Source organism: Bos grunniens, chromosome 11 (assembly GCF_055505025.1).
Source record: "Bos grunniens cultivar Pamir isolate PY7600 chromosome 11, Bosgru_T2T1.0, whole genome shotgun sequence".
In the NCBI taxonomy this organism is placed as follows: domain Eukaryota; kingdom Metazoa; phylum Chordata; class Mammalia; order Artiodactyla; family Bovidae; genus Bos; species Bos grunniens.
Genome location: NC_141175.1, coordinates 6,085,883 through 6,109,778, shown reverse-complemented (window position 1 = coordinate 6,109,778; position 23,896 = coordinate 6,085,883). Strand labels below are relative to the sequence as shown.

General features: G+C 48.0%; 1 protein-coding gene across 4 annotated transcripts in view; it reads left to right on the top strand.

The window, feature by feature from the left end:
• The window catches only part of PRRT1B (proline rich transmembrane protein 1B), a 44,649-nt gene that overhangs the window by 3,989 nt on the left and 16,764 nt on the right, over nucleotides 1-23,896 (top strand). For 2 of the 4 annotated variants that reach the window (XM_086324495.1, XM_086324493.1), the window contains exons 2-4: nucleotides 19,067-19,530; nucleotides 20,218-20,361; nucleotides 21,679-23,384. In XM_086324495.1, coding sequence (XP_086180621.1) covers nucleotides 19,067-19,530; nucleotides 20,218-20,361; nucleotides 21,679-21,828 — 758 coding nt within the window. In that variant the 3' untranslated portion in view covers nucleotides 21,829-23,384. Of the gene's footprint in view, nucleotides 1-19,066; nucleotides 19,531-20,217; nucleotides 20,362-21,678; nucleotides 23,385-23,896 lie in introns of those variants that run through there. The other 2 variants (XM_086324496.1, XM_086324494.1) reach the window with 1 other exon arrangement.

Genomic DNA, 23,896 nt, shown 5'->3' with positions numbered 1-23,896 from the left:
ACATGGGATCATATAGCCTGGACACTCTTCAACTGGCTGCCTGTCCATGGCTTAATGATTTAGCGATCCATCCACATGGGCTTCTGTGCATATCCAGAGTTCATTCCTTTTTACTGCTGAGGAGTTGTAACTATTAAACAAATTACAGGTGGTCCCCAACTACAAATTACAGATGGTTCAGTGGTCTGGTTTCCGACTTGACAGTCGTGTGAAGGTGACGTGCATTTGGTAGAAACCGGACTTTGCGTTTTGAGTTCTGGTTGCCGCCGCCCTGGCAGCCTGCAGTCTGCTTCCATCACAACGCTGGCGGCAGCAGGGCCATGGCGCCCCATCACCCACTGAACCACGAGGGTACATTGCAGCCATTCTGTACCCACTCAGCCATTCTATTTTTCACTTTCATTCCAGTGTTCAGTGACAGGAGATACTCAAGCACTTGATTGTCAAATAGGCTTTGTGTTGGACAGTTTTGCCCAACTGTAGGCTGTTGTAAGTGTTCTGAGCAGATTTAAAGCAGGCTGGTCTAAGACTATGATGTTCTGGAGGTCAGTGTACTAAATACATTTTTTTTCCCCCAACTGCATGGCTTGTGGGATCTTAGTTCCTCGACCAGGGATAGAACCCATATCCTTGGGAGTGAAAGTGCAGAATCCGAATCACTGGACCACCAGGGAATTTCCCTAAATGCATTTTAACTTAACAATATTTTCAACTTTTGATGGGTTTGCTGCTGCTGCTAAGTCGCTTCAGTCGTGTCTTTGATGGGTTTTTCAGGGTACAAACCCCATTGTGAGTCAAGGAAGATCTGTACTCTCAACACTTGGGTGTTTTTTTTTTTAATATAATTTTATTGTGTGTTTATTTTTTGGCTTCATGGGGTCATCTTGCAGGAGGGCTTTTCCCTAGTTGCAGAGAGCAAGGGCTGCTCTTCACTGCGGTGGACAGGCTTCTCGTTGCAGTGCCTTCCGTTGCCGAGCAGCGGCTCTAGGCTGTGTGGGCTTCAGGAGTGGTGGCTCCCAGGCTCTGAGCGCACACTGGCTCAGCAGTCATGGTGCACGGGCGGCACGTGGCATCTTCCCAGACAAGGGATTGAACCCGTGTCCTCTGCATTGGCAGGTGGATTCCTCTCCACTGTGCCACCAGGGAAGTGCCCAGCACTTAAAGAAGCCACGTTTTAAAGAACCCATATTTATTACTGTGCAGTCTGGGGTGGCTGGGTGGGGTGCCTGTGTCTTGAGTGTCTCCTGAGGTTGTAGTCAAGTCATCAGCTAGGATACAGTAACCCCAAGACTCAGCAGAGGCTGAAGCACTGCCTGCAAACTCACTGACCTGGTTGTCCTCAAATTTTGGTGCCTCATGGGTGGTTGGCTGTTGGACGAGGGCCTCAGCATCCTGCCATGTCACGTGGGCCTCTCCTATCACGGCTCATTTCCTTCTGGAGTCACCAGAGACACACGGCAATGGAGAAGAAGGCAGGAACTTTTTAAAACCTAATCTCAGAAGCAGCCGCACATCTGCTGCCTTAGTCTCTTCACTGGAAGTCATGCAGGGGCTTCCCGGGTGGCGCTAGTGGTAAAGAACCCACCTGTCCCTGCAGGAGACGGGAGAGAGGGCGGGTTCGATCCCTGGGTCAGGAAGAGCCCTTGGAGAAGGAAATGGCAACCCACTCCAGGATTCTTGCCTGGAGAATCCCCATGGACAGAGGAGCCTGGTGGGCTACAGTCCATGGGGTCGAAAAGAGTCGGACACGACCGAAGGGACTGAGCATGCATTCGGGAACTTCCGTGATGGTCCAGTGGTGAAGAGTCTGCCTTGCAACGTGGGAGACACGGGTTTGATCCCTGGTGGGGAAACTAAGCTCTCACACGCGACTCCTGAGCCTGCGTGCTCTGGAGCCAGTGCACCGCAGAGCTGTGAGCCCCAACAGAAGAGCTCCCACGAGGCGACTGTGACCCAGTGCAGCAGATAAATACATCAGTGTGTGTGTGTGTGTGTATATTTTAAGTCACTCAGTGTGGTGGACACTCAAGGGGAGAGAATTATGTGTTGGGGGTCAGGGCTCATAGAGGGTGCCTCCTGCAGACATAGTCCAGCGTATGAACACGGCACAACTGCTTTATCCATTCAACGGCTGTGGGCTCTTGGTTGTTTCCAGTTTGGGTCTATTGCAAACAGAGTTTTCTGTAAACATTTGTGTGGTCATGCGTTGTTTGTATTTCTCGAGTAAATGCCTAGGAGTGGAATAGCTGAATCTTGATGGCGTATGTAAGTTCAACTTTTTAAGACATTGTCAAACTATTTCCCAAAGTGGTTGTTACTGTTTTATTTTCCTATTTGCAGTGTTTGAAAGTTTCCATTGCTCTACATATTTGCTACAGCTTGCTAAGGTCAAGTTGGTTGGTTCTGTTTTTTTAATTTTAGCTATCCTAATGGGTGGTGATAGCTCGTGGCTTTAGTTGGCATTTCTAATTTTTAAAATAATTTTACTTATTTGGCTGTGCTGGGTCTTCGTTGCTGCGGGGGCTTTCCCTAGTTGCGACGAGCGGAGGCTACTCTCTGGTCACGGTGTGCGGGCTTCTCATTGCGGTGGCTTCTCGTCGCAGAGCACAGGCTCTAGGGCGCTCGGATGTCAGTATTTGTGGCTCGTGGGCTCAGCAGTTGCAGCTCCCAGGCTCTGAAGCACAGAGTCAATAGTTGTAGCTTAGTTGCTCCATGGCATTTGGGATCTTCCCAGATCAGGGATTGAACCTTTGTGTCCTGTGTTCTTAACCAGTGAGCCACCAGGGAAAGCTGGCATTTCTAATTTTGATGGCATTTCTGATGACTAAGGACGTGGAGCATCTTTTATGTGCTTACTGGGCATTTGAATGTCTGCTTGGAAGTGTTTACAAGTATTTTGTCCACTTTCTTATCGGGATATTTGTCTTATTATTGAGTTTGAGTTCTTTATACAGCGTTGATAGAACCCTTTGTCTGATAGATGTGATAAATTTTCTTCCACTCGATGACTTGCCTTTGTAATTCTTTAGTTCAGTCGCTCAGTCGTGTCCGACTCTTTGTGACCCCATGGACTGCAGCATGCCAGGCCTCCCTGTCCATCACCAGCTCCTAGAGTTTGTTCAAACTCATGTCCATTGAATTGGTGATGCCATCCAACCATCTCATCCTCTGTTGTCCCCTTCTCCTCCCACCTTCAATCTTTCCCAGCATCAGGGTCTTTTCAAATGAGTCAGCTCTTCGCATCAGGTGGCCAAAGTATTGGAGTTCTTAGTAATGTCTTTTAAAAAAATATTTATTTGGCTGCGTGTGGTCTTGGTTGGGGCCTGCGGGATCTTGTGCTGTGGCACCCGGACTTTCTAGCTGTGGTGCGTGGGCTTCGTTGCTCTGTGGCTCGTGGGATCTTAGTTCCCCCACCAGGGATGGAATCTGTATCCCCCGAGTTGCAGGGCGGATTCTTAACCATTGGACCCCCGGGGACATCTCTGCGTCTCACACCTTGATGTGTTCTTTCTTCGTGGTCGCCCAGTTCAAACTTTTCTGTTTGCCTCGTGACTTTATTTTTGGTCCATGAATTCTTTAAGGTGTATTATTTAATTTTCAGATAGTTGATGTTTTCCTAGATACATCATTAGTATTGGTTTCTAATTCTCCTGTGGTCAGTTGGGATGCAGTTGGGATGATTTCAGTTCCTTTAACGTTGATTTGCTTTATGGCCCAGTATGTGGTCTGTCTTGGTAAATATACGTTGTGTTCTTGAGAAGAATGGTATCTGCAGTTGCTGGGTACAGTATTCTATAAACATCTGCTGGATCAAGATGCTTCGTAGTATTGTTCAGATTGTCCGTGTGCTTACTGATGGTTTGTCTGGTTCTGTCAACTGGTGGATGAAGGTATTAACATCTTCTGTAGCTGTACATCTTGCGTGTTTCTCTCTAACTCTACCAACTTCTGTTTCGTGTAAATTGAAGCTCTGCTATTAGGTACATGTGCATTTATAATTGTTAACGTCCTCCTGGTAAATTATTCTTTTTATTATTAGTGTTTCTCTTTATTGCTGGTAATACGTTTTTTGTTTGTTTGTTTTGGCCACACCTTGCAGCTTGTGAGATTTAACCAGGGATTGAACCCAGGTGCATGGCAGTGAAAACACCGAGTCCTTACCATGGGACCACCAGAGAGCTACCTGGTGGTGGTCTTAGTCTGTTTAATGTGATCAAAAGAGCCCATTCCAGCCTTTTTTGCTGAGTTTGTGTGGCCTATCTTTTCCTACCCATTTATCACTTCTGAGTATTTTAAGTGTTGTCTCTTGTCATTTGCTTTGTAGGTCTTGGTTTTTATTTGTTATGTCAATCTCCGATTTTTAATTGGAAAGTTGAGATCAGCATTTATTGTAATTATTGATATGTTTTTAAATTATTGATATAATGTGTGTTAGTTGCTCAGTTGTGCCCAACTCTTTGAGACCCCGTGGACTGTAGCCCCCCAGGCTCCTCTGTCCGTGGAATTGTCCAGGCCAAAATACCGGAGTGGGTTGCCATTCCCTTCTCCAGGGGATCTTCCTGACCCAGGGATCAAACTCAGGTCTCAGGCATTGCAGGCGGAGTCTTCACCTGCTGAGCCAGCAGGGGAGCCCATTGATACGATATTTAAGCCACTTGTATTGTTTTCACTTTGTCGCCTCTGCTCTGTTCCTCTGGTTTCTGCCCCCTTCACTCCTGCGCTGCGCCCGCTTCCCAGCTTTGTGGGTATTCAGTTGAATATTCTTCTAGTATTCCATTGTAATTTATCTCTTGGTGTTTTTGCTGCATAGTTTCTGGTTATCTTTTTTAGTGGTTGTGCTGTTCCAACCAGGGTTCTTGGCCTCCTTCGTCAGTGAACTCGATCAGAGGTCAGACACAAAATTCAGGCAAGGCTTTATTGAGGGCCCTGCTGCGGCGGGGCTGGGGGATTGAGAGAGAGTAACAGGTTCCCTTGCTTCCTCACTTGCTGAAGAGGTGGACCAAGCTGCTTCCTTATATGGGGTGAGGGTAGGGGTGTCCAGGGTCCGGCTGGAGGGGTGGCTTAGGTGGCTTGCCCACTCCTTGGGAGGTTGTGTGTGCAGAGGGCATGCACAGGACCATGCATTTGCTCCCAACCCTGCTCCCCAGGCTCTTGGAAACTGGCACTTGGGTTGTTTGTTTTTAATCTCTTTGTATCTTTTTGTCCACAGTGTGCCCTAACTGCACATGCGTGCTGTTATTTTTAGTCCCATATGGACTCCTTGTATTTTGTGGTTGGAGGAGAGGTGTGTCCAGGGGCAAGCACTGAAGCAAAGGGTCCCAGGCTCCAGGCCTGTCTCAGGTCTAAGGATTAAAATACATACCTAACTTCTCACAGTCTCCTTAGAATTAGTATTGTATCACTGTCAGTAAGGTGTAGAATCTTGTAAATTTATAGATCTCTTTACCTTCATCCCCATGCATTAAGCTTTTATAACTTTAATGAGTGTTATAGTTTTCACATGTACATGTTGCAAACTCATCATAATATGTTATAATTTTGGCTTTCAACAGTCATCCATTAGAGGATTTAAGAGGAAAAAATTATCTTTTATACTCACCCCAATTGTTATACGTCTATGGTTCTCCTTTATTTCTCAAGTTCCAAGTTCACCTCTGGTATTATTTCTTTTCAACCCAAAGACCTTTTTTTAACCTCTCTTACGGAAAGGCTCTGGTAAGGAATCCTGAGTTCTCTTCCATCTGAGAATGCCTTACTTGCGTAGGCAGAACTCTAAAGATGGTGCCTGTGTTTCCCTTCCCTAGCTATTCTGCCAAACACCAGTGCAGGTGCTGCTGTGAAGGGGTTTTTACAGACGGAATTCAAGTCCCAAGTCAGTTGATCTTAAAGTACAGATTTTTCTGGATGGGTCTGACCCAGTCAAATGAGCCCTTTAAATGCAGAGATCTCTACCCAGTAGCAGAAGGGAAGACAGGGAGTTTTGAAGCATGAGAAGGATCTGATGTGCATTCCTGGCTTTAAAGATCGAGATGGTCATCTGGGAAGGGTGGTGAGCAGCCTGCAGGAACAGAGCCTCAGAGCTAGAATTTGCCAACAACCCAAATGAACTTGGAGGTAGATTCTTCCTTCAAGGCCCATTCCACTTAACACCTGGATGAAGACCCTGAGTTGAGTCAGCCGGCACTTCTGACCTACGGAACTATTAGCCAGGACGTGAGTGTTTGGTGGTCTTTCCCCATTTAAAAAAGCTGTAAAATGCACATATCATAAAATGTACCATCTTAACAATTTTTCAGTGTACAGTTCAGTGGTACTGAATGCATTTACATTGTTGTGTAACCATCACCACCATCCACCTCCGTATTTTCTTTCATCTTTCCAAACTGAAACTCTGTCCCCATTAAATAGTAAGTCTCCTCACCCCTCTTCCCCAGTTCCTGGTAACCACCATCCCCCTTTCTGAGTCTGGTCAGAAAACTAAGATCATGGCATCTGGTCCCATCACTTCATGGGAAATAGATGGGGAAACAGTGTCAAACTTTATTTTTTTGGGCTCCAAAATCACTGCAGATGGTGACTGCAGCCATGAAATTAAAAGACGCTTACTCTTTGGAAGGAAAGTTATGACCAACCTAGATAGCATATTCAAAAGCAGAGACATTACTTTGCCAACAAAGGTCCATCTAGTCAAGGCTATGGTTTTTCCAGTGGTCATGTATGGATGTGAGAGTTGGACTGTGAGGAAAGCTGAGCGCCAAAGAATTGATGCTTTTGAGCTGTGGTGTTGGAGAAGACTCTTGAGAGTCCCTTGGACTGCAAGGAGATCCAACCAGTCCATTCTGAAGGAGATCAGTCCTGGGTGTTCTTTGGAAGGAATGATGCTAAAGCTGAAACTCCAGTACTGTGGCCACCTCATGCGAAGAGTTGACTCATTGGAAAAGACTCTGATGCTGGGAGGGATTGGGGGCAGGAGGAGAAGGGGATGACAGAGGATGAGATGGCTGGATGGCATCACTGACTCGATGGACATGAGTTTGGGTGAACTCCGGGAGTTGGTGATGGACAGGGAGGCCTGGCGTGCTGCGATTCATGGGGTCGCAAAGAGTCGGACACAACTGAGCGACTGAACGGAACTGAAGGGCCTCAAGACAGTGGAGTCTTTTTGTGACTGGTTTATTTTACTTGGAATAATGTCCTTAAGTCTCTTCCGTGTTGTCAGAATTTCCTTCCTTTTAAAGGCTGATGATACGCAGTTGTGGGGATAAGCCTCGCTTTGCCCATTCATCGGTCGGTAGACCCTTGGGCTCGGCCTTTCAGTCTCCTGACCGGTGCTGCTGTGATCGTGGGTGCGTAAGCATCTCTCCCCTGCTCTCAGTTCTTCTGGATGTGTCCCCAGAAGTGGAATTATTGGCTCCTGTGGAAATTACTTATTTTGTTTTTGGTTGCATTGCATGGCTTGTGGGATCTTAGTTTCCCAACCAGGGATTGGACCAGGGTCACAGCAGTGAAAAGTGCCAAGTCCCAACGACTGGACCACCAGGGAATTCTCTGGAAATGTGTACTTTTTTGAGGAATTGGTTTGTTTTCCACAGTGTCTGCACCATTTTACATTCCCACTAACAGTGCACAAGGGTTCCAATTTCTCTACATCCTCGCCTCTGGGTTTTTGTTTTTTACAAAAGTAGTCGTCATCACAGCTGTGAGGTGGATGGGCGTTGTATGCCACTGCGTTTACGATAATTTGTTGTACAGCAGTAGAAGAGGCACACGTGCCTCCATCCTGAAGGACTTTTCCTTTAGATGTTGATTTCTGGGTTGCAAGTTTTCTCCATCAGCTGTTTAAGATGCAGATCCTCAGCTGTCTCTTGACTGTCTATGGAATTCAAATTGCTGTTCCCCTGTGTGTGTGTGTGTGTGTGTGTGTGTGTGTATATAATGGGTCATTTTTCGCCGCCAGTTTTCAAGGCTTTGATGTTAAATCTTTTGGTTTTGAGAGTTTGGTGGTGTTTTGGCTGCGCTGTGTGGCATACGGGGGTCTTTAGTTCCCTGACCAGGGATCAGACCCGCAGTGCCTGTAGTGGAAACTCAGAGCCCTGCCCGCTGGACCGCCAGGGAGGTCCCCGAGAAGTGTTCTGATGCTGTGTCTGCGGAGTTTTCTCCCACAGAGCGCCTGCTGTGGGTATTTAGAGTTTGATGAATTTGTGTTGTGTAGGTAGTTAGCCATTGTTACTGCAAATGTATTTTTCCCAAAATCTGTCCTGGGACTTGACATGGAGTTAAGACCTTTTCCTGTTACCATAGGCCCCTGAAGCTCTGTTCTGTTTTCCCTTAATCTCTGTCTGTAGGATTGGTGCTTCTTCAAACTCACTATTTTTTTCCCTGTCACCTCCGTTTTAATATTGACATCAGTGAATTAAAAAAAATTCAGATATTATGTGTTGAAAATTTCTTGTTCCTTTTTTTAAATCCATGTCAAACTTTCTAATTATTTATTGAGAATGTTTTTCAAGTGTGTTTATCTTTGCTCATGGAGTTTGTTATAACAGTTGCCTTTTCTGATAATTCCAACATCTCGGGTAGACATATGTTGATTGTCTTTTCCCTTGAGGACTGGTCACATTTGCCTCATTCTTGGTATGGCGAATGATTTTTGGATTGGGTCCTGCACACTGCATATATTATGTTGTATAAATTCTCAGTCCTAAAGGAAATCAACCCTGAGTATTCATTGAAGAACTGACGTTGAAGCTCCAATATTTTGGTCACCTCATGGGAAGAGCCAACTCATTGGAAGAGACCCTTCAATCTGGGAAAGATGGACAACAGAGGGTGAGATGGTTGGAGGGTGCCACCGACTCAGTGGACATTAGTTTGAGCAAACTCTGGGAGATGATGAAGGACAGGGAAGCCTGGAGTGCTTCGGTCCATGGGGTTGCAAAGAGTCAGACACAACTTAGTGACTGAGCAACAATAAACCCTAAGTCCTGTTATAGTTCCCTGGAAAGTCTGGAGTTATTTTATTTGATGAAGCAATCAACCTAGGTAGTTTCAGATCGCTAGTTGGTGTACCTTCTATAAGTAGCATTTCCAATCTTGGTCCAGGTTTCTGGGTTTTTTATTTGAGGTGCAATTGGCATTACATTGCCGTAGTATCAGGCGTACAATGTAAGGATTCAATATCTGTATACCGTGTATAATGATCACCATAGGAAGAAAATTGTTTTCTTGTGATGAGAACTTTTAAGAATCAGTCCCCTAGCTACTTTCAAATATGTTGTTGGTTCCGTTGCTAAGTCATGTCTGACTCTGATCCCATGGACTGCAGTACCCCAGGCTTCCCTGTCCTTCACTGTCTCCCAGAGTTTGCTAAAGCTTGGGTCCATTGAGTCCATGATGCCATTCAACTGTCTCATTCTCTGTCGCCCCTTTCTCCTGCCCTCAATCTTTTCGAGCATCAGGGTCTTTTCCAATGAAAGAGACAGCTCTTTGTATCAGGCGGCCAAAGTATTGGCGTTTCAGCTTGAGCGTCAGTGCTTCCAATGAATATTCAGGGTTGATTTCCTTTAGGATGGACTGGTTTGATCTCCTTGCTGTCCAAGGGACTCTCGAGAGTCTTCGCCAGCATCATATTTCAAAAGCATAAATTCTTTGGTGCTCTGCCTTCTTTATGGTCCAGCTCTCACATTCATACATGACTACTGGAAAAACCATGGCTTTGACTATCCAGACCTTTGTGGGCAAAGCAACATCTCTGCTTTTTAATACGCTAAGTTTGTCATAGCTTCTTTTCCAAGGAGTGAGTGTCTTTTAATTTCATGGCTGCAGTCACCATCCACCGAGATTTTGAAGCCCAAGAAAATAAAGTCTGTCACTGTTTCAATTTTTTCCTCATCTATTTGCCATGAACTGATGGGACCAGATGGCATGATCTTAGTTTTTTGAATGTTGAGTTTTAAGCCAGCTTTTCCACTCTTTTCTTTCACCCTCCTTAAGAGGCTCTTTAGTTCTTCTTTGCTTTCAGCCATAAGGGTGGTATCATCTGCATATATGAGGTTGTTGATATTTCTCCCGGCAATCTTGATTCCAGCTTGTGCTTCATCCTGCCTGGCATTTCTCATGAGGTACTCTGCATATGTAAGTTAAATTAGCAGGGTGACAGTATATAGCCTTGACATACACCTTTCCCAATTTTGAACCAGTCTATTATTCCATGTCCGGTTCTAACTGTTGCTTCTTGACCTGCATACAGGTTTCTCAGGAAGCAGGTAAGGTGGTCTGGTATTCCCATCTCTTTCAGAATTTTCCACGGTTTATTATGATCCACACAGTCAAAGGCTTTAGCCTAGTCAATGAAGCAGAAGTAGATGTTTTTCTGGAATTCCCTTGCTTTCTCTATGATCCAGTGGATATTGACAATTTGATCTCTGGTTCCTCTGCCTTTTCTAAATCCAAATTATACATCTGGAAGTTCTTGGTTCACGTACTGTTGAAGCCTAGCTTGAAGGATTTTGAGCATTACCTTGCTAGATGTGAAATGAGCTCAATTGTGCAGTACTTTGAATATTCTTTGGCATTTCCCTTCTTTGGGGTTGGAATGAAAACTGACTGTTTGCAGTCTTGTGGCCATTGCTGAGTTCCAAATTTGCTGGCATATTGAGTGCAGCACTTCAACAGCAGCATCTTTTATGATTTGAAATAGCTCAGCTGGAATTCCATCACCCTCACTAAAGCTTGTAAGGCCCACTTGACTTTGCATTCCAGGATGTCTGGCTGTAGGTGAGTGACCACACCATGGTGGTTATCTGGGTCATGAAGATGTTTTTCGTATAGTCCTTCTGTGTATTCTTGCCACCTCTTCTCTATCTCTTCTGCTTCTGTTAGATCCTTGCCATTTCTGTCCTTTATTGAGCCCATCTTTGTATGAAATGTTCCCTTGGTATCTCCAATTTCCTTGCAAAGATCTCTAGTCTTTCCCATTCTATTCTTTTCTTCTATTTCTTTGCACTGTTCACTTAAGAAGGCTTTCGTATCTCTCCCGGCTATTCTCTGGAACTCTGCATTCAGTTGGGTTTATCTTTCCCTTTCTCCTTTACAGTATTATTGGAGATTCACCACGCTATACACTACATCTCCAGGACTTATTTGTTTTATAACTGAATTTATACCTTTTGACCCCCTCCGCTGACTTTGCTCACCCCCATCCGCATTTCAGACAACCACGGTCTGTTCTCTGTATCCATGAACTCGGGTTTGTTGTTTCCGATTCCACATGTGAGTGAGGTCGTGCACTGTTTCTCTTTCTCTGTCTGACTTACTTCACTTGACATAATACTCTCAAGGTCCATCCACATTATTGCACATGGGAAGATTTTATTCTTTCTTAGTGGCTGAATAATATTGTAAGTGTGTATAACGTATTTCAAGGCAAGATTTTTGTTAATATGTTTACACACATACACACACACATTTTCTTTATCTGTTCATCCATCAGTGGATACTTAGCTTGTCTTAACTACTGAAAATAATGCTGCAATGAACATGTTGAATGCATATAGCTTTTTGAGTTAGTGGATTTTTTTTTTTTTCCTTCAAAGACCCAGATCGGAATTTCTGAGTCATACAGTGGTTCTTGGCTTCCTTGGTGGCTCAGTCGCTAAAGAGTCTGCCTGCAGTCTGGGAGACCTGGGTTTGATCCCTGGGTTGTGAAGATCCCCTGGAGAAGAGAAAGGCTACCCACTCCAGTATTCTTGCTTGGAGAATCCCATGGACAGAGGAGCCTGGTGGGCTACAGTCCATGGTGTCACAAAGAGTCAGACATGACTGCGTGACTAACTTTTTTTTTTTTTTTTTTACAGTAGTTCTATTTTAAATTTTTTTCAGGACTCTCTATACTGTTTTCCATAGTGGTCACACCAATTTACACTCCCACCAATAGTGCATGCACATGGGTTTTCTTTTTTCTACTTCCTCGCCAACACTTGTTATTTCTCTGCTTTTCGATGACAGCCATTCTAACAGGGGTGAGGTTTGATTTGCATTTCCCTGATCAAGCATCTTTTCAAGGTACCTTCTTGGCCCTCTGTATGTCTTTGGAAAATGTCTGCTCAGATCCTCTGCCCGATTTTTAATTGTAGGTTTATTTTTTGCTATTGAATTATATGTGTTTTTATAAATATACTTTGGATATCAACCCATATAAAATACATGATTTGCAAATATTTTCTCCTATTCAGTAGGTTGCCAGTTCACTTTGTTGATGGTTTTCCTTGACGTGCAGTAACTTGTAAGTTTGACGTTGTTCCAGCTTGTGTGTTCTGGCTTTAGTTGCATTTGCTTTTGGCTTCAAGGGGACTTCCCTGGTGGCTCAGATGGTAAAGCGTCTGCCCACAATGCGGGAGACCCAGGTTCAATCCCTGGGTCAGTAAGGTCTCCTGGAGAAGGAAATGGCAACCCACTCCAGTATTCTTGCCTGGAAAATCCCATGGACAGAGGAGTCTGGTAGGCTATAGTCCATGGGGTCACAAAGAGTCGGACATGACTGAGTGACTTCACTCACTTGGCTTCAAATCTAAAAAACAAAGTCATTGTCAAGACTAATATCAAGACGCTTACTGCCTGTGTTTTCTTTTGGGAATTTTATGGTTTCAGGTCTTACATTCAAGTCTTTAATGCATTTTGAGTTAAATTTGGGGTACTGTGTTCGTTTATGGGTGTGGTGTAGTGGGCAGAATGTACTGTTGAATCTTGTTTGTCAATATTTCCTGTTGAGGATTTTTGCATTGTGTTTATCAGGGATACAGGTTTGTATTTTTCCTGTGGCATCCTTTTCTGATTTTGGTATCAAGGCAATGTTGGCTTCATAAATGAGTTTGGAAGTGTTTTCTCCTCTCTTAGTTTTTCATATAGTTTGAGGATTGGTATTGATTCTTTGAGTGTTTGGTAGCCATCTGGTCTTAGAGTTCTATTTGTTGCAAGGTTTTTGATTACTGATTCTCCTTAGTTCAGGAAGCAGTCTGTTCAGGTTTTTTTCTTTATGATTCAGGGGGTTGAGCTGTGTGTCTAGGAATTTGCTTGTCCTCTGGTTGTCAGATTCGTTGGCGTGTAACCCTTCATGGTCTGCAGGAGCCGCTGGATTGCTGTGGTGTTGGTGGTAAATGTGTCCTCTATCGTTCTTAATTTTATTTAAATCTTCTTTTTTCCCTAGTCTAGCTAAATATTTGTCCATTTTGCTTATCATTTCAAAGAAGCAGCTTTTAGTTTTATTAATATTTTCTATTGTCTTTTTAGTCTCTATTTCTACTCTGATCTTTGTTATTTTCTAACTTCTACTAGCTTTGGGCGTCATTTGTTCTAGTTCCTTGAGGTGTAAATTTAGAATATTTATGCGATTTCTGACGTTGTATAGGCATTTATTTCTATGAGCTTTGCTGCAGCTCAAGTGTTGGTCTGTTCTATCCATTTTCATTTGTCTGAAGGTATTTAAAATTTTTTTCTTTTGATTTCTTCTTTGACCCGTTGGTCGCTCAACAGCATGTTGTTTCAGCTCTGTGAATCTTCCAGTTTTCTTCCTATAATTGTCTTGTTGGCAAAGATGCTTGGTGGGGTTCCAATCTTCTGAAGTTTAGAAAGGCTTACTTTGTAGCCTACTATGAACTATCCTGAAGGATGTTCCATACACACTTGATAAGAATATGTATTCTGTTTATTTGGATATACATTCTGGATATGTGTGTTTGAGTTTATCTGGTCTAACATGTCCTTTAAGGTTGCTGTTTCCTTATACATTTTTTTAATCTGGGTGATTTATCCATTGACGTAAGGTGGATATCAAGGTTCCCTATTATTGTATTGCTATCAATTTCTTTCTTTAGGTCTGTTGTTATTTGCTTTTATACTTAGGCACTCCTATGTTGTGTTCAAGGCAAATTGGAAGTGGTCAAACAGGAGATGGAAAGAGTGAACGTTGACATTCTAGGAATCAGCTAACTAAAATGGACTGGAATGGGTGAATTTCACTCAGATGACCATTATATCTACTACTGAGGGCAGGAATCCCTTAGAAGAAATGGAGTAGCCATCATGGTCAACAAGAGTCAAAAATGCAGTGCTTGGATGCAATCTCAAAAACGACAGAATGATCTCTGTTCGTTTCCAAGGCAAACCATTCAATATCACAGTAATCCAAGTCTAGGCCCCAACCAGTAATGCTGAAGAAGCTGAAGTTGAATGGTTCTATGAAGACCGACAAGACCTTTTAGAACTAACACCCAAAAAAGATGTCCTTTTCATTATAGGTGACTGGAATGCAAAAGTAGGAAGTCAAGAAACACCTGGAATAACAGGCAAATTTGGCCTTGGAATACGGAATGAAGCAGGGCAAAGACTAATAGAGTTTTGCCAAGAGAACGCACTGGTCATAGCAAACACCCTCTTCCAAAAACACAAGAGAAGACTCTACACATGGACATCACCAGATGGTCAACACTGAAATCAGATTGATTGTATTCTTTGCAGCCAAAGATGGAGAAGCTCTATACAGTCAGCAAAAACAAGACCAGGAGCTGACTGTGGCTCAGATCATGAACTCTTTATTGCCAAATTCAGACTTAAATTGAAGTAAGTAGGGAAAACCACTAGACCATTCAGGTATGCCCTAAATCAAATCCCTTATGATTATACAGTGGAAGTGACAAATAGATTTAAGGGCCTAGATCTGATAGATAGAGTGCCTGATGAACTATGGAATGAGGTTAGTGACATTGTACAGGAGACAGGGATCAAGACCATCCCCATGGAAAAGAAATGCAAAAAAGCAAAATGGCTGTCTGGGGAGGCCTTACAAATAGCTGTGAGAAGAAGAGAAGCAAAAAGCAAAGGAGCAAAGGAAAGATATAAGCATCTGAATGCAGAGTTCCAAAGAATAGCAAGAAGAGATAAGAAAGCCTTCCTCAGAGATCGATGCAAAGAAATAGAGGAAAACAACAGAATGGGAAAGACTAGAGATCTCTTCAAGAAAATTAGAGATACCAAGGGAACATTTCATACAAGGATGGGCTCGATAAAGGACAGAAATGGTATGGACCTAACAGAAGCAGAAGATATTAAGAAGAGGTGGCAAGAATACACAGGAGAACTGTACAAAAAAGATCTTCAGGACCCAGATAATCACGATGGTGTGATCACTGACCTAGAGCCAGACATCCTGGAATGTGAAGTCAAGTGGGCCTTAGAAAGCATCACTACGAACAAAGCTAGTGGAAGTGATGGAATTCCAGTGGAGCTATTTCAAATCCTGAAAGATGATGCTGTGAAAGTGCTGCACTCAATATGCCAGCAAATCTGGAAAACTCAGCAGTGGCCACAGGACTGGAAAAGGTCAGTTTTCATTCCAATCCCAACAAAAGGCAATGCCAAAGAATGCTCAAACTACCGCACAATTGCACTCATTTCACACGCTAGTAAAGTAATGCTCAAAATTCTCCAAGACAGGCTTCAGCAATACATGAACCGTAAACTTCCAGATGTTCAAGCTGGATTTAGAAAAGGCAGAGGAACCAGAGATCAAACTGCCAACATCCGCTGGATCATGGAAAAAGTAAGAGAGTTCCAAAAAAACGTCTAGTTCTGCTTTATTGACTATGCCAAAGCCTTTGACTGTGTGGATCACAATAAACTGTGGAAAATTCTTCAAGAGATGGGAATACCAGACCACCTGACCTGCCTCTTGAGAAACCTATATGCAGGTCAGGAAGCAACAGAATTGGACATGGAACAACAGACTGGTTCCAAATAGGAAAGGGAGTGCGTCAGGGCTGTATATTGTCACCCTGCTTATTTAAGTTATATGCAGAGTACATCATGAGAAATGCTGGGCTGGAAGAAGCACAAGCTGGAATCAAGATTGCTGGGAGAAATATCAATAACCTCAGATATGCAGCTGACACCACCCTTATGGTAGAAAGTGAAGAGGAACTAAAAAGCCTCTTGATGAAAGTGAAAGAGGAGAGTGAAAAAGTTGTTTTAAAGCTCAACATTCAGAAAATGAAGATCATGGCATCTGGTCCCATCACTTCATGGGAAATAGATGGGGAAAGAGTGGAAACAGTGTCAGACTTTATTTTTTTGGGCTCCCAAATCACTGCAGATGGTGACTGCAGCCATGAAATTAAAAGATGCTTACTCTTTGGAAGGAAAGTTATGACCAACCTAGATAGCATATTCAAAAGCAGAGACATTACTTTGCCAACAAAGGTCCGTCTAGTCAAGGCTATGGTTTTTCCAGTGGTCATGTATGGATGTGAGAGTTGGACTGTGAGGAAAGCTGAGCGCCAAAGAATTGATGCTTTTAAACTGTGGTGTCGGAGAAGACTCTGGATAGTCCTTGGACTGCAAGGAGATCCAACCAGTCCATTCTGAAGGAGATCAGTCCTGGGTGTACTTTGGAAGGAATGATGCTAAAGCTGAAACTCCAGTACTTTGGCCACCTCATGCGAAGAGTTGACTCATTGGAAAAGACTCTGATGCTGGGAGGGATTGAGGGCAGGAGGAGAAGGGGACGACAGAGGATGAGATGGCTGGATGGCATCACCGACTCGATGGACGTGAGTTTGAGTGATCTCTGGGAGTTGGTGATGGACAGGGAGGCCTGGCGTGCTGCAATTCATGGGGTCGCAAAGAGTCGGACACGAATGAGCGACTGAACTGAACTGATGTTGTGTGATATAACATGTGTGATATGACAAATGTCATATCTTCTCGTTGGATTTGAGCCCTTTGTCGTTTTGTAATACCTTTTTTGTTTCTTACTACAGTCTTCATTTTATAGTCTCTCTTTGTTATATAAGTGTAGCTACCTCAGGCTTTTGGGTTTCTATTCTTTTTTGGTGTGTGTGTGGTCTGCAGACTCACATCTGCAGTGAGTCTCTTATAAACAGAATATCTTGTCTTTTTATCCATTCAGCCACTCCATGTCTTTTGGAAAATTTAAGCAGCAGCAGCAGCAAAGTAATTGCTAGGTATGCACTAATCTGTGATTTTGTTCATTGTTTTCTGGCTGCTTTTCTGGTCCAGTTTTAAAGTCTTCCTTATGCAGGTCTAGGTCTGTACCCTACACATGCATCTTGAGGGTGAGTCTAGGACTGGTGTGGATCCGTTCCAAGATGACTGACTTCCTGGATGTGAGATTTTCAGGAGTAAAGCCAAGGACGTCCTGGGCAAGCTGATATACATTGGTCACCCCAGTTCACACACAGAACTAGGTGACTCAGAACCCCTCCGAAGGTACTTCTCTAGGATTTCCCTACCCTCTCCCTTCTGCAGGGGCCCTCTCCTGGTTCCTTTGGCCAGAATGACAGAGTTTATCGTGGAGTTTTAGCTGCCCGGTCATGTGGTTCTGGGGCTGGAGCTTTGAGCTTTGAAGGAAATGAGAGGGGAAAACAGGCAGTTCACCCCCTTTATAGTCACTTCTGTGTTTCGACTACACTCCATAGTCTGCCTACTTTTGTCCACTTTTCAGGGTCTTCTTTTGTCTAGCATTTTTAGATCAGCAGGAGAGAGAGGCTTTTTAAAACTGGAAAATGTGTAAGATTTACCGTCTGAACCATTTATAAGTGTACAGTTCAGGGGCATTCAGTGCGTTCACGTTATTGGGCAGCCATCATTATCACCTCCCTCCAGAAGGCTTTCATCCTCCCAGATGGAACTGTCCCCACTGATACCCGAACCTCTCATCCCTCCCAGCCCCTGGTAATGTTGAAAGATGCAGGTTTTTAAAGCCAGTGTTTGCAAGATGTTTATTAATGTTCCGTTGGCCAAAGCAAGTCACATGGCCAAGTCCAGCCTGAAGGGGATAGAGAAACAGGAGGGGCGGCCCGGGTGGCCCTGTGGAGTGGAAGCGCGAGCACCTATGTGGGTCTCAGGAGAAGCTGTGAGTGAGACCCTGGCTGCTGGGAGGAGGTGGGTGGGAGCTCTCAGGGGCTCAGTACTCCTGCTGTTGGGATCCCTCCCCTAGGGAATCCTGACCTCTGATTTCACCCACCTGCTGTATGGGCGGTGGGAGTGGGAGGGATGGGGGCGAGGCTGGGGGTGGGAGTGGGATTTCAGCAAGGCTCCCCCACCCTCAGCAGCACTGTGCAGTTATGTCTGTTTTCTTTTTTTCTCTGCCTTCTATAACCCCTAAAGACACTCAGGAAATGAACTTCAAAGCCACACCCTGGGATGCCCACCCAGTTCCGGACCGGGGGTGGGGGGTGGGGTCCTGTCCCAGCCCCCTTCCAGCCTGTGCCTCCAGGACCGGAGGCCTGGAGGGGCTCAGCTGGTCAGGACGCTCTCAGGGGGTGCAGGGGGGTACCTTCAGGACTTGTTGGGACCGGCTGGGCGCCCGCAGTTTATTCAGTGGATGCTGGAGGCCAGGGCCAGGCCTAGAAGGCAGCTGAGAGCCCCTCTTCGGGCTGCTGGGTGGGCTTCTCTCCACCCAGTGTTCCTTGGCTGCTCCGTTCCCCTCCCCGACCCCTGTTCACGTCTCTGTTCCTTCTCCGCCTCAGTAGGCTCTTGGCCCTTAATGACCTCCTGGCTCTCCCTGGTCCTCGAGTAGCCAGGTCCAGTGACTCCAGAGCGGAGAATCTGATTGGCTCAGCCCATCCTCTCAGACCAGCTCCCATTGGACGGTGTCTCAGCCTATGAGGGGGCTGCCCTGGGCTGAAGCATCTGCCTTGGTTCCATCTGCTGGGGCATCAGGGCCCTGGGGGCAGGACCATGTCCCTGCAGGTGCAATCAAGGAGGGGCACGGCCTGCCTTCCATCCCGCTGGCCATCTGTACTGGCTCTGTGGCCGCCAGGAAGGCACGTCCTCTCTCTGAGCCCTGGTTTTCGTGTCCCCTTCTTGCACTTTGGATAGAGCTTCAAGGGTGCAGAGTTGGGGAGGTCTGAGTGCGGGGTTCGGGGCGGTCAGGGTCGGCACGGTCACTGTGACTCTCCTTGGAGGGGCTGTGTTCTGGGGTCTGTGAGGAGGACTCCCTCCTGGTCCGACAGCCTTTTGGAGGCTCACTGCCTCTGCTGTTTCTTCCCAGGAGCGGACGCGAAAGGGGGCGGCGGCCCCGCGGTCCCTGAGGACCCTGCGCGCCCCAGGCTCCCGCAGCTCCCGCGCCGCCCGCAGCTCCTGGAGGAGGACCAAATGTCCAGCGAGGAAGCGGCTGCCACGGACGGAGGGGACGCCGAGGCGCCAGAGGGACCCCGAGGCGACCCCCCGGCCGAGGCGTCCGCGGCGCCCCCAGCCCAGGCCCAGGCCGTGGCCGCGGGCGAGGCCCTGCAGATACCCAAGGCAGCGGCCGGTGGGGTCCCCAACATCGGCTTCGTGGGCGAGCCCCCGCCCTACGCGCCGCCAGACCCCAAGGCTGCGCACCTGCTCTACCCGCCGCCCTTCCCGCCGCCAGTGCTCTTCCCGCCTGCGCCGGCCGCCCCGGCCCTGTACCCGCCGCCCGCACCGCTCTTCCCCGCGCCTACTGCGCAGCCGCTCTTCGCGACCTTCCCGGTGGTGAGTTAGCCCGCGGGACCCCCGTCTTCCCCAGCCACCCTTACAGAGCACATGGCTGTGCCCCGTGGGCGCAACAGAAAGGGGCTTCCTCCGCCTAGGGAGTGGGCGAGCCTGGGCGGCCTCACAGGAGCCGGGGGTCATTTGAGCTGGGTTCTGCGGGTTGAATAGGAGTGTTCAGGGAGAGGCGAGGAGAGCTCAGCACAGGCGTTGCAGTGTGGCCAAGGCTGGTGCATCCTGGGAGTGAGGGTGGTTGGTCCAACTTATTGAGGAGTAGATAGGAAGAGGTGGGGGTTCCACTGTGAGGGACCCCAGGGCCTTTGGTAGGGGATGAGTTGATATAGATTTTTAGAAAATCCCTGGCTGCCTGTGGAGGAGAGCTTTGAGGTCTCCCCACCCCCTCCCTGCCCCCGTGGGAACAGTGGAGGACATGGAGACCCTGGTGGCTGCAGCCTGGACTGAGCAATCTGTAGGGGCAGAACCCGGAGGATTCCGGGGGCTGCGTGACAGGTCGGGGTGCTTAGTGGGCAGGAATGGGGCCTTGCTCCCCAGGTGGCCTGCAGCCTGGCTGGGTGAGGCTGGGAGGTGGCTGGAGTGACAGCTCCATGGCTGTCGCTGATCATGTCCTCATCCTGGTGTTTGGAGGCTACGGCCCGCTCTCTTACCACACCGTGGCCTCTTCCCCTGTAGTACAACAGCCCCGTGGCAGGCGTGCCAGCCCCGGCCCCGGCGGAACACAGGCCCCTGCCCAAGGACTACATGATGGAATCTGTGCTGGTGACCCTCTTCTGCTGCCTGCTCACCGGGCTTATCGCCATTGTCTACTCCCACGAGGTAGGAGGGCGTGGGCGGGGGTACCCTGGTGCAGCCTCCAGGCCTGCCGTGCCCAGGTCCCCAGTGTTCCCCCCACCCCTGAGAAGGCTGGCAGAATTGGGAGATCAGTGCCCAGTTCTCTGGGGTCCTGGCCCCCTCCTCTGCTGTCTCTTCCCCTTACCACTCAAGATCTGCTCTAGAAGATTCCACTGAAACAGTTCACACTGGGGGTGTGAATGATTCAGGTCCAGGGGACTGCCCATCCCGTGGTGCTTGTGTTTCAACTTAGATTTTTTAAAACATAATTTTATTTAATCTGGGCTCTGGTGGGTCTTTGTTGTTGCAGGGGCTCCTCTTGTTATGGAGCGCCCAGGCTCTAGAGCACAGGCCAGTAGTGTGGCACGTAGGCCCACCTGCTCCATGGCATGTGGGATCTTCCCAGATCGGGATCGAACCCACATCTTCTGCATTGCAAGGCGGATTCTATACCACGGACCCACCAGGGAAGCAGCAGGGGCTTGTGTTTAATCTGTCCATCTGCTCATTTATTCTACCCACCCACCTCTGTCTGTCCTCCCCAGCTACCCGTCTCTCCGTTCACCCGCTACCCACCTTTCCATCCACCATCTGTCTAGTCTCCATCTATTCATCCACCCACCTCATTCATCTGTTAACCCGTCTGTCCACTCAGCCATCCACCTGTCTGTTCATCCACCATCCACCCACCTGCCTTCTTGATAACACCCTTTCTTCTTCCTCCCTCCCCACCATTCCTGACCTTGATTCGGCCCTGGGGACTCGGCATGAGGCTGTCCTGGTAGTAGGAAGGCCCTGAGGCTTCTGCTCAAGGCTGACCCGATGAGAGCCCTGACGTCCCCCGGAGGTCAGGCTTCCCGGTCGTAAGCAAGACGGGACTGGGGCGGGGGGCTGGGTGAGGACCAGGCCCCTCAGGTGCGATTCTAGAGGCTGCTGCCTGTGTCAGTTCTGGCCCCACCACCAGCTGCGGGGCCCTAGGGTGGGTCACTTAACCTCTCTGAGCTGTTTGCTCATCTTCAAAGAGGGGCCAACAATGATACCGAATTCTGGGTTGTTGTGCAGATGGTGAGGGATGGAGCCTGGAGTGTGGATGTGGGTCGGGCCTGCGGCCAGCGCCTGGGAGCTGGCCACCACCGCCTTGATCGCTGCTGCTCCCACGTGAGCCGTGGCCTGGACAAGCCCCCAACCGCCTCACGGGGTCAGCTGTCCAGTCTGTGCGCTGGGGCCGGGTGGGCTCTGGGGTGTCGCCAGGAGGGAGCACGGGGTCTGGGTCCGCTCACTGCTCCTCTGGTCTCGTTGCAGACCCGCGCAGCCCTCGCCCGGGGGGACCTGGCCCAGGCTCAGGAGGCCTCTCGCAAGGCCCGCTCGCTGGTGCTCTTCAGCCTGCTCTTCGGGGTCTTCGTGTCCACCAGCTGGGTTATCTACGTGGTGGTTGCGCTCTACCTGCCTTGAGGGCTGCTGGCTCCCTCGGGGACTCCAGGTCCTCAGCCAGGCTCCTTCTGTGGACTTGAATTCCCGCCAGCGGCCACCTGTCACCCAGAGGGGACCCAGGCGGGGGGCTGGAAGACGGTGGGCTCTGCAGTCCATGGGACCCCTGTGGCTGGGCCTCGGCGTCCTGGCCTGAGGGGGCCCCAGTGCCCCGGTGGCTCCAGCTGGGGGACAGGGGCCAGTGCCCCCATGCCCAGGCCTTCTCCTGACCTTGAGGGACCAGCGCCCTCCTCTCCTCAGAGCCGCTGGCAAAGACGTTGCCACCTCTGGCCACCCATGCCTGCAGGGCCAAGCTGCCCGGCTCTCGCCCTCCCTGTGGGAGCTGAGAGGAGCAGCCTCCCCTTTCCTGGGTCGCTCCCGCCCGACCCAGGAGGCAGCCTCTCTCTCCTGCTGACCCCTCGCCCCAAAGCCCAGGCCACGACGTCCGGTCAGTGGACTTACAGCAACACGCCAGGCAGGGCGTCTCGTGGCTGCTTTGGGGGTGTTGCTGGTCCTGGTCCCTTCGGGGGCTTTGGGGTTCCCCCCTCCTGTCCCTCTGGGATGCTGTTCTCTGCCCATGCTGCCGTGGTGTCTGACTCGTGCACATGGGCTGGAGCAGGGTGGGAATTTCTGTTGGGTCTTCCCTGGCCAAAGGTGACAGGAGAGCAGGGACGTCTACCCGCATGGAGAAGAGGAGGGGACCTCGGCAGAGTCACGAAGGTGGACAGCTCCGGGGGGCTCTCTGAGCGCCCACTGGGTGCCAGTCACTGCCCTGGCGCCCGCCAGGACCGGGAGCTGAAGCAGGAGCACGTCCCGTCTTGATCCTTGGGATGCTCCCGGAGCCCGGGAGATGTGGATGCAGAAGAGAGGCAGGACACTGCGTGGAGCTTGAGAGGTGGCCTCGTGGTCCAGGCCGCGGGGCTGGCCCAGATTAAGGCTCTCAAACCCTAAAATGCATGATTGTCACGAAAGAGGAGGAAACGGGATTTAGGGGTCCATAGACGCCGGACGGCCACAGCGACTCCTGTCACTAAACTCTCTTAAGTAAAATCAAAATAGAAATCATGCAGACCAGTGTGCTGCTAGCCTGGAAGCCTACAGGAAACACCTGGGAACCTTGTTAAACTGCGGATCCTCATTCCGTAAGCGGGCCCAAGATCCTGCAGTCCTCATTCCTGCTCCCAGGTGCCGCTGAAGCTGGTAACTGGACCAACTTGATGTGGGTAAAACCGGTAAACCAGGACCAAGCCAATGGCGCCCCCTAGAGTCTGCGCTCAGCACTGTTGTGAGGTTCTAGCTAATGAAACAAACAGCAAAAAATGAAATTTGTAGTATGAAAACTAGAAGAGAAAAAATGACGCTCTGGCTAGAATATGCAAGAGCCCATGAAAAATTAGAATAAGAGGACTCAGAAAAGTGATTATAATAGTCAGTAGCAATATTCAGTTAAAAGTGGAAAAAATGTAAAATTCCACTCAATAGTGATTGAAAAAACAGTAAAACTCAGGCATAAATTTAACAGGAAAAAAAAGAACAATTTTTTTAGAAGGAAAGTACATGTGTTATAAGGCGCCATACAAGGAGTCTGGGACAGCTAGTGTTTGGACAACAAAAAAAACCCAATGCCTCTAAAAAGAGCAAAGAACAAAATGCCATGCTATGCTATGCTAAGTCACTTCAGTCATGTCCGACTCTGTGTGACCCCATAGACAGCAGCCCACCAGGCTCCCCCGTCCCTGGGATTCTCCAGGCAAGAATACTGGAGTGGGTTGCCATTTCCTTCTCCAATACATGAAAGTGAAAAGTGAAAGTCAAGTCGCTCAGTCGTGTCCGACTCTCAGCGACCCCATGGACTGCAGCCTTCCAGGCTCCTCCATCCATGGGATTTTCCAGGCAAGAGTACTGGAGTGGGGTGCCATTGCCTTCTCCAAAAGAACAAAATATCTGCATAGAAAGATGTAATATCATAAAATATCTAGCTTTCTTAAACAGACTTAATGAAATTCCAACAAGAAAGCCAAGCTTTTAAAACTGACAAAGATGTTTAAAAAAT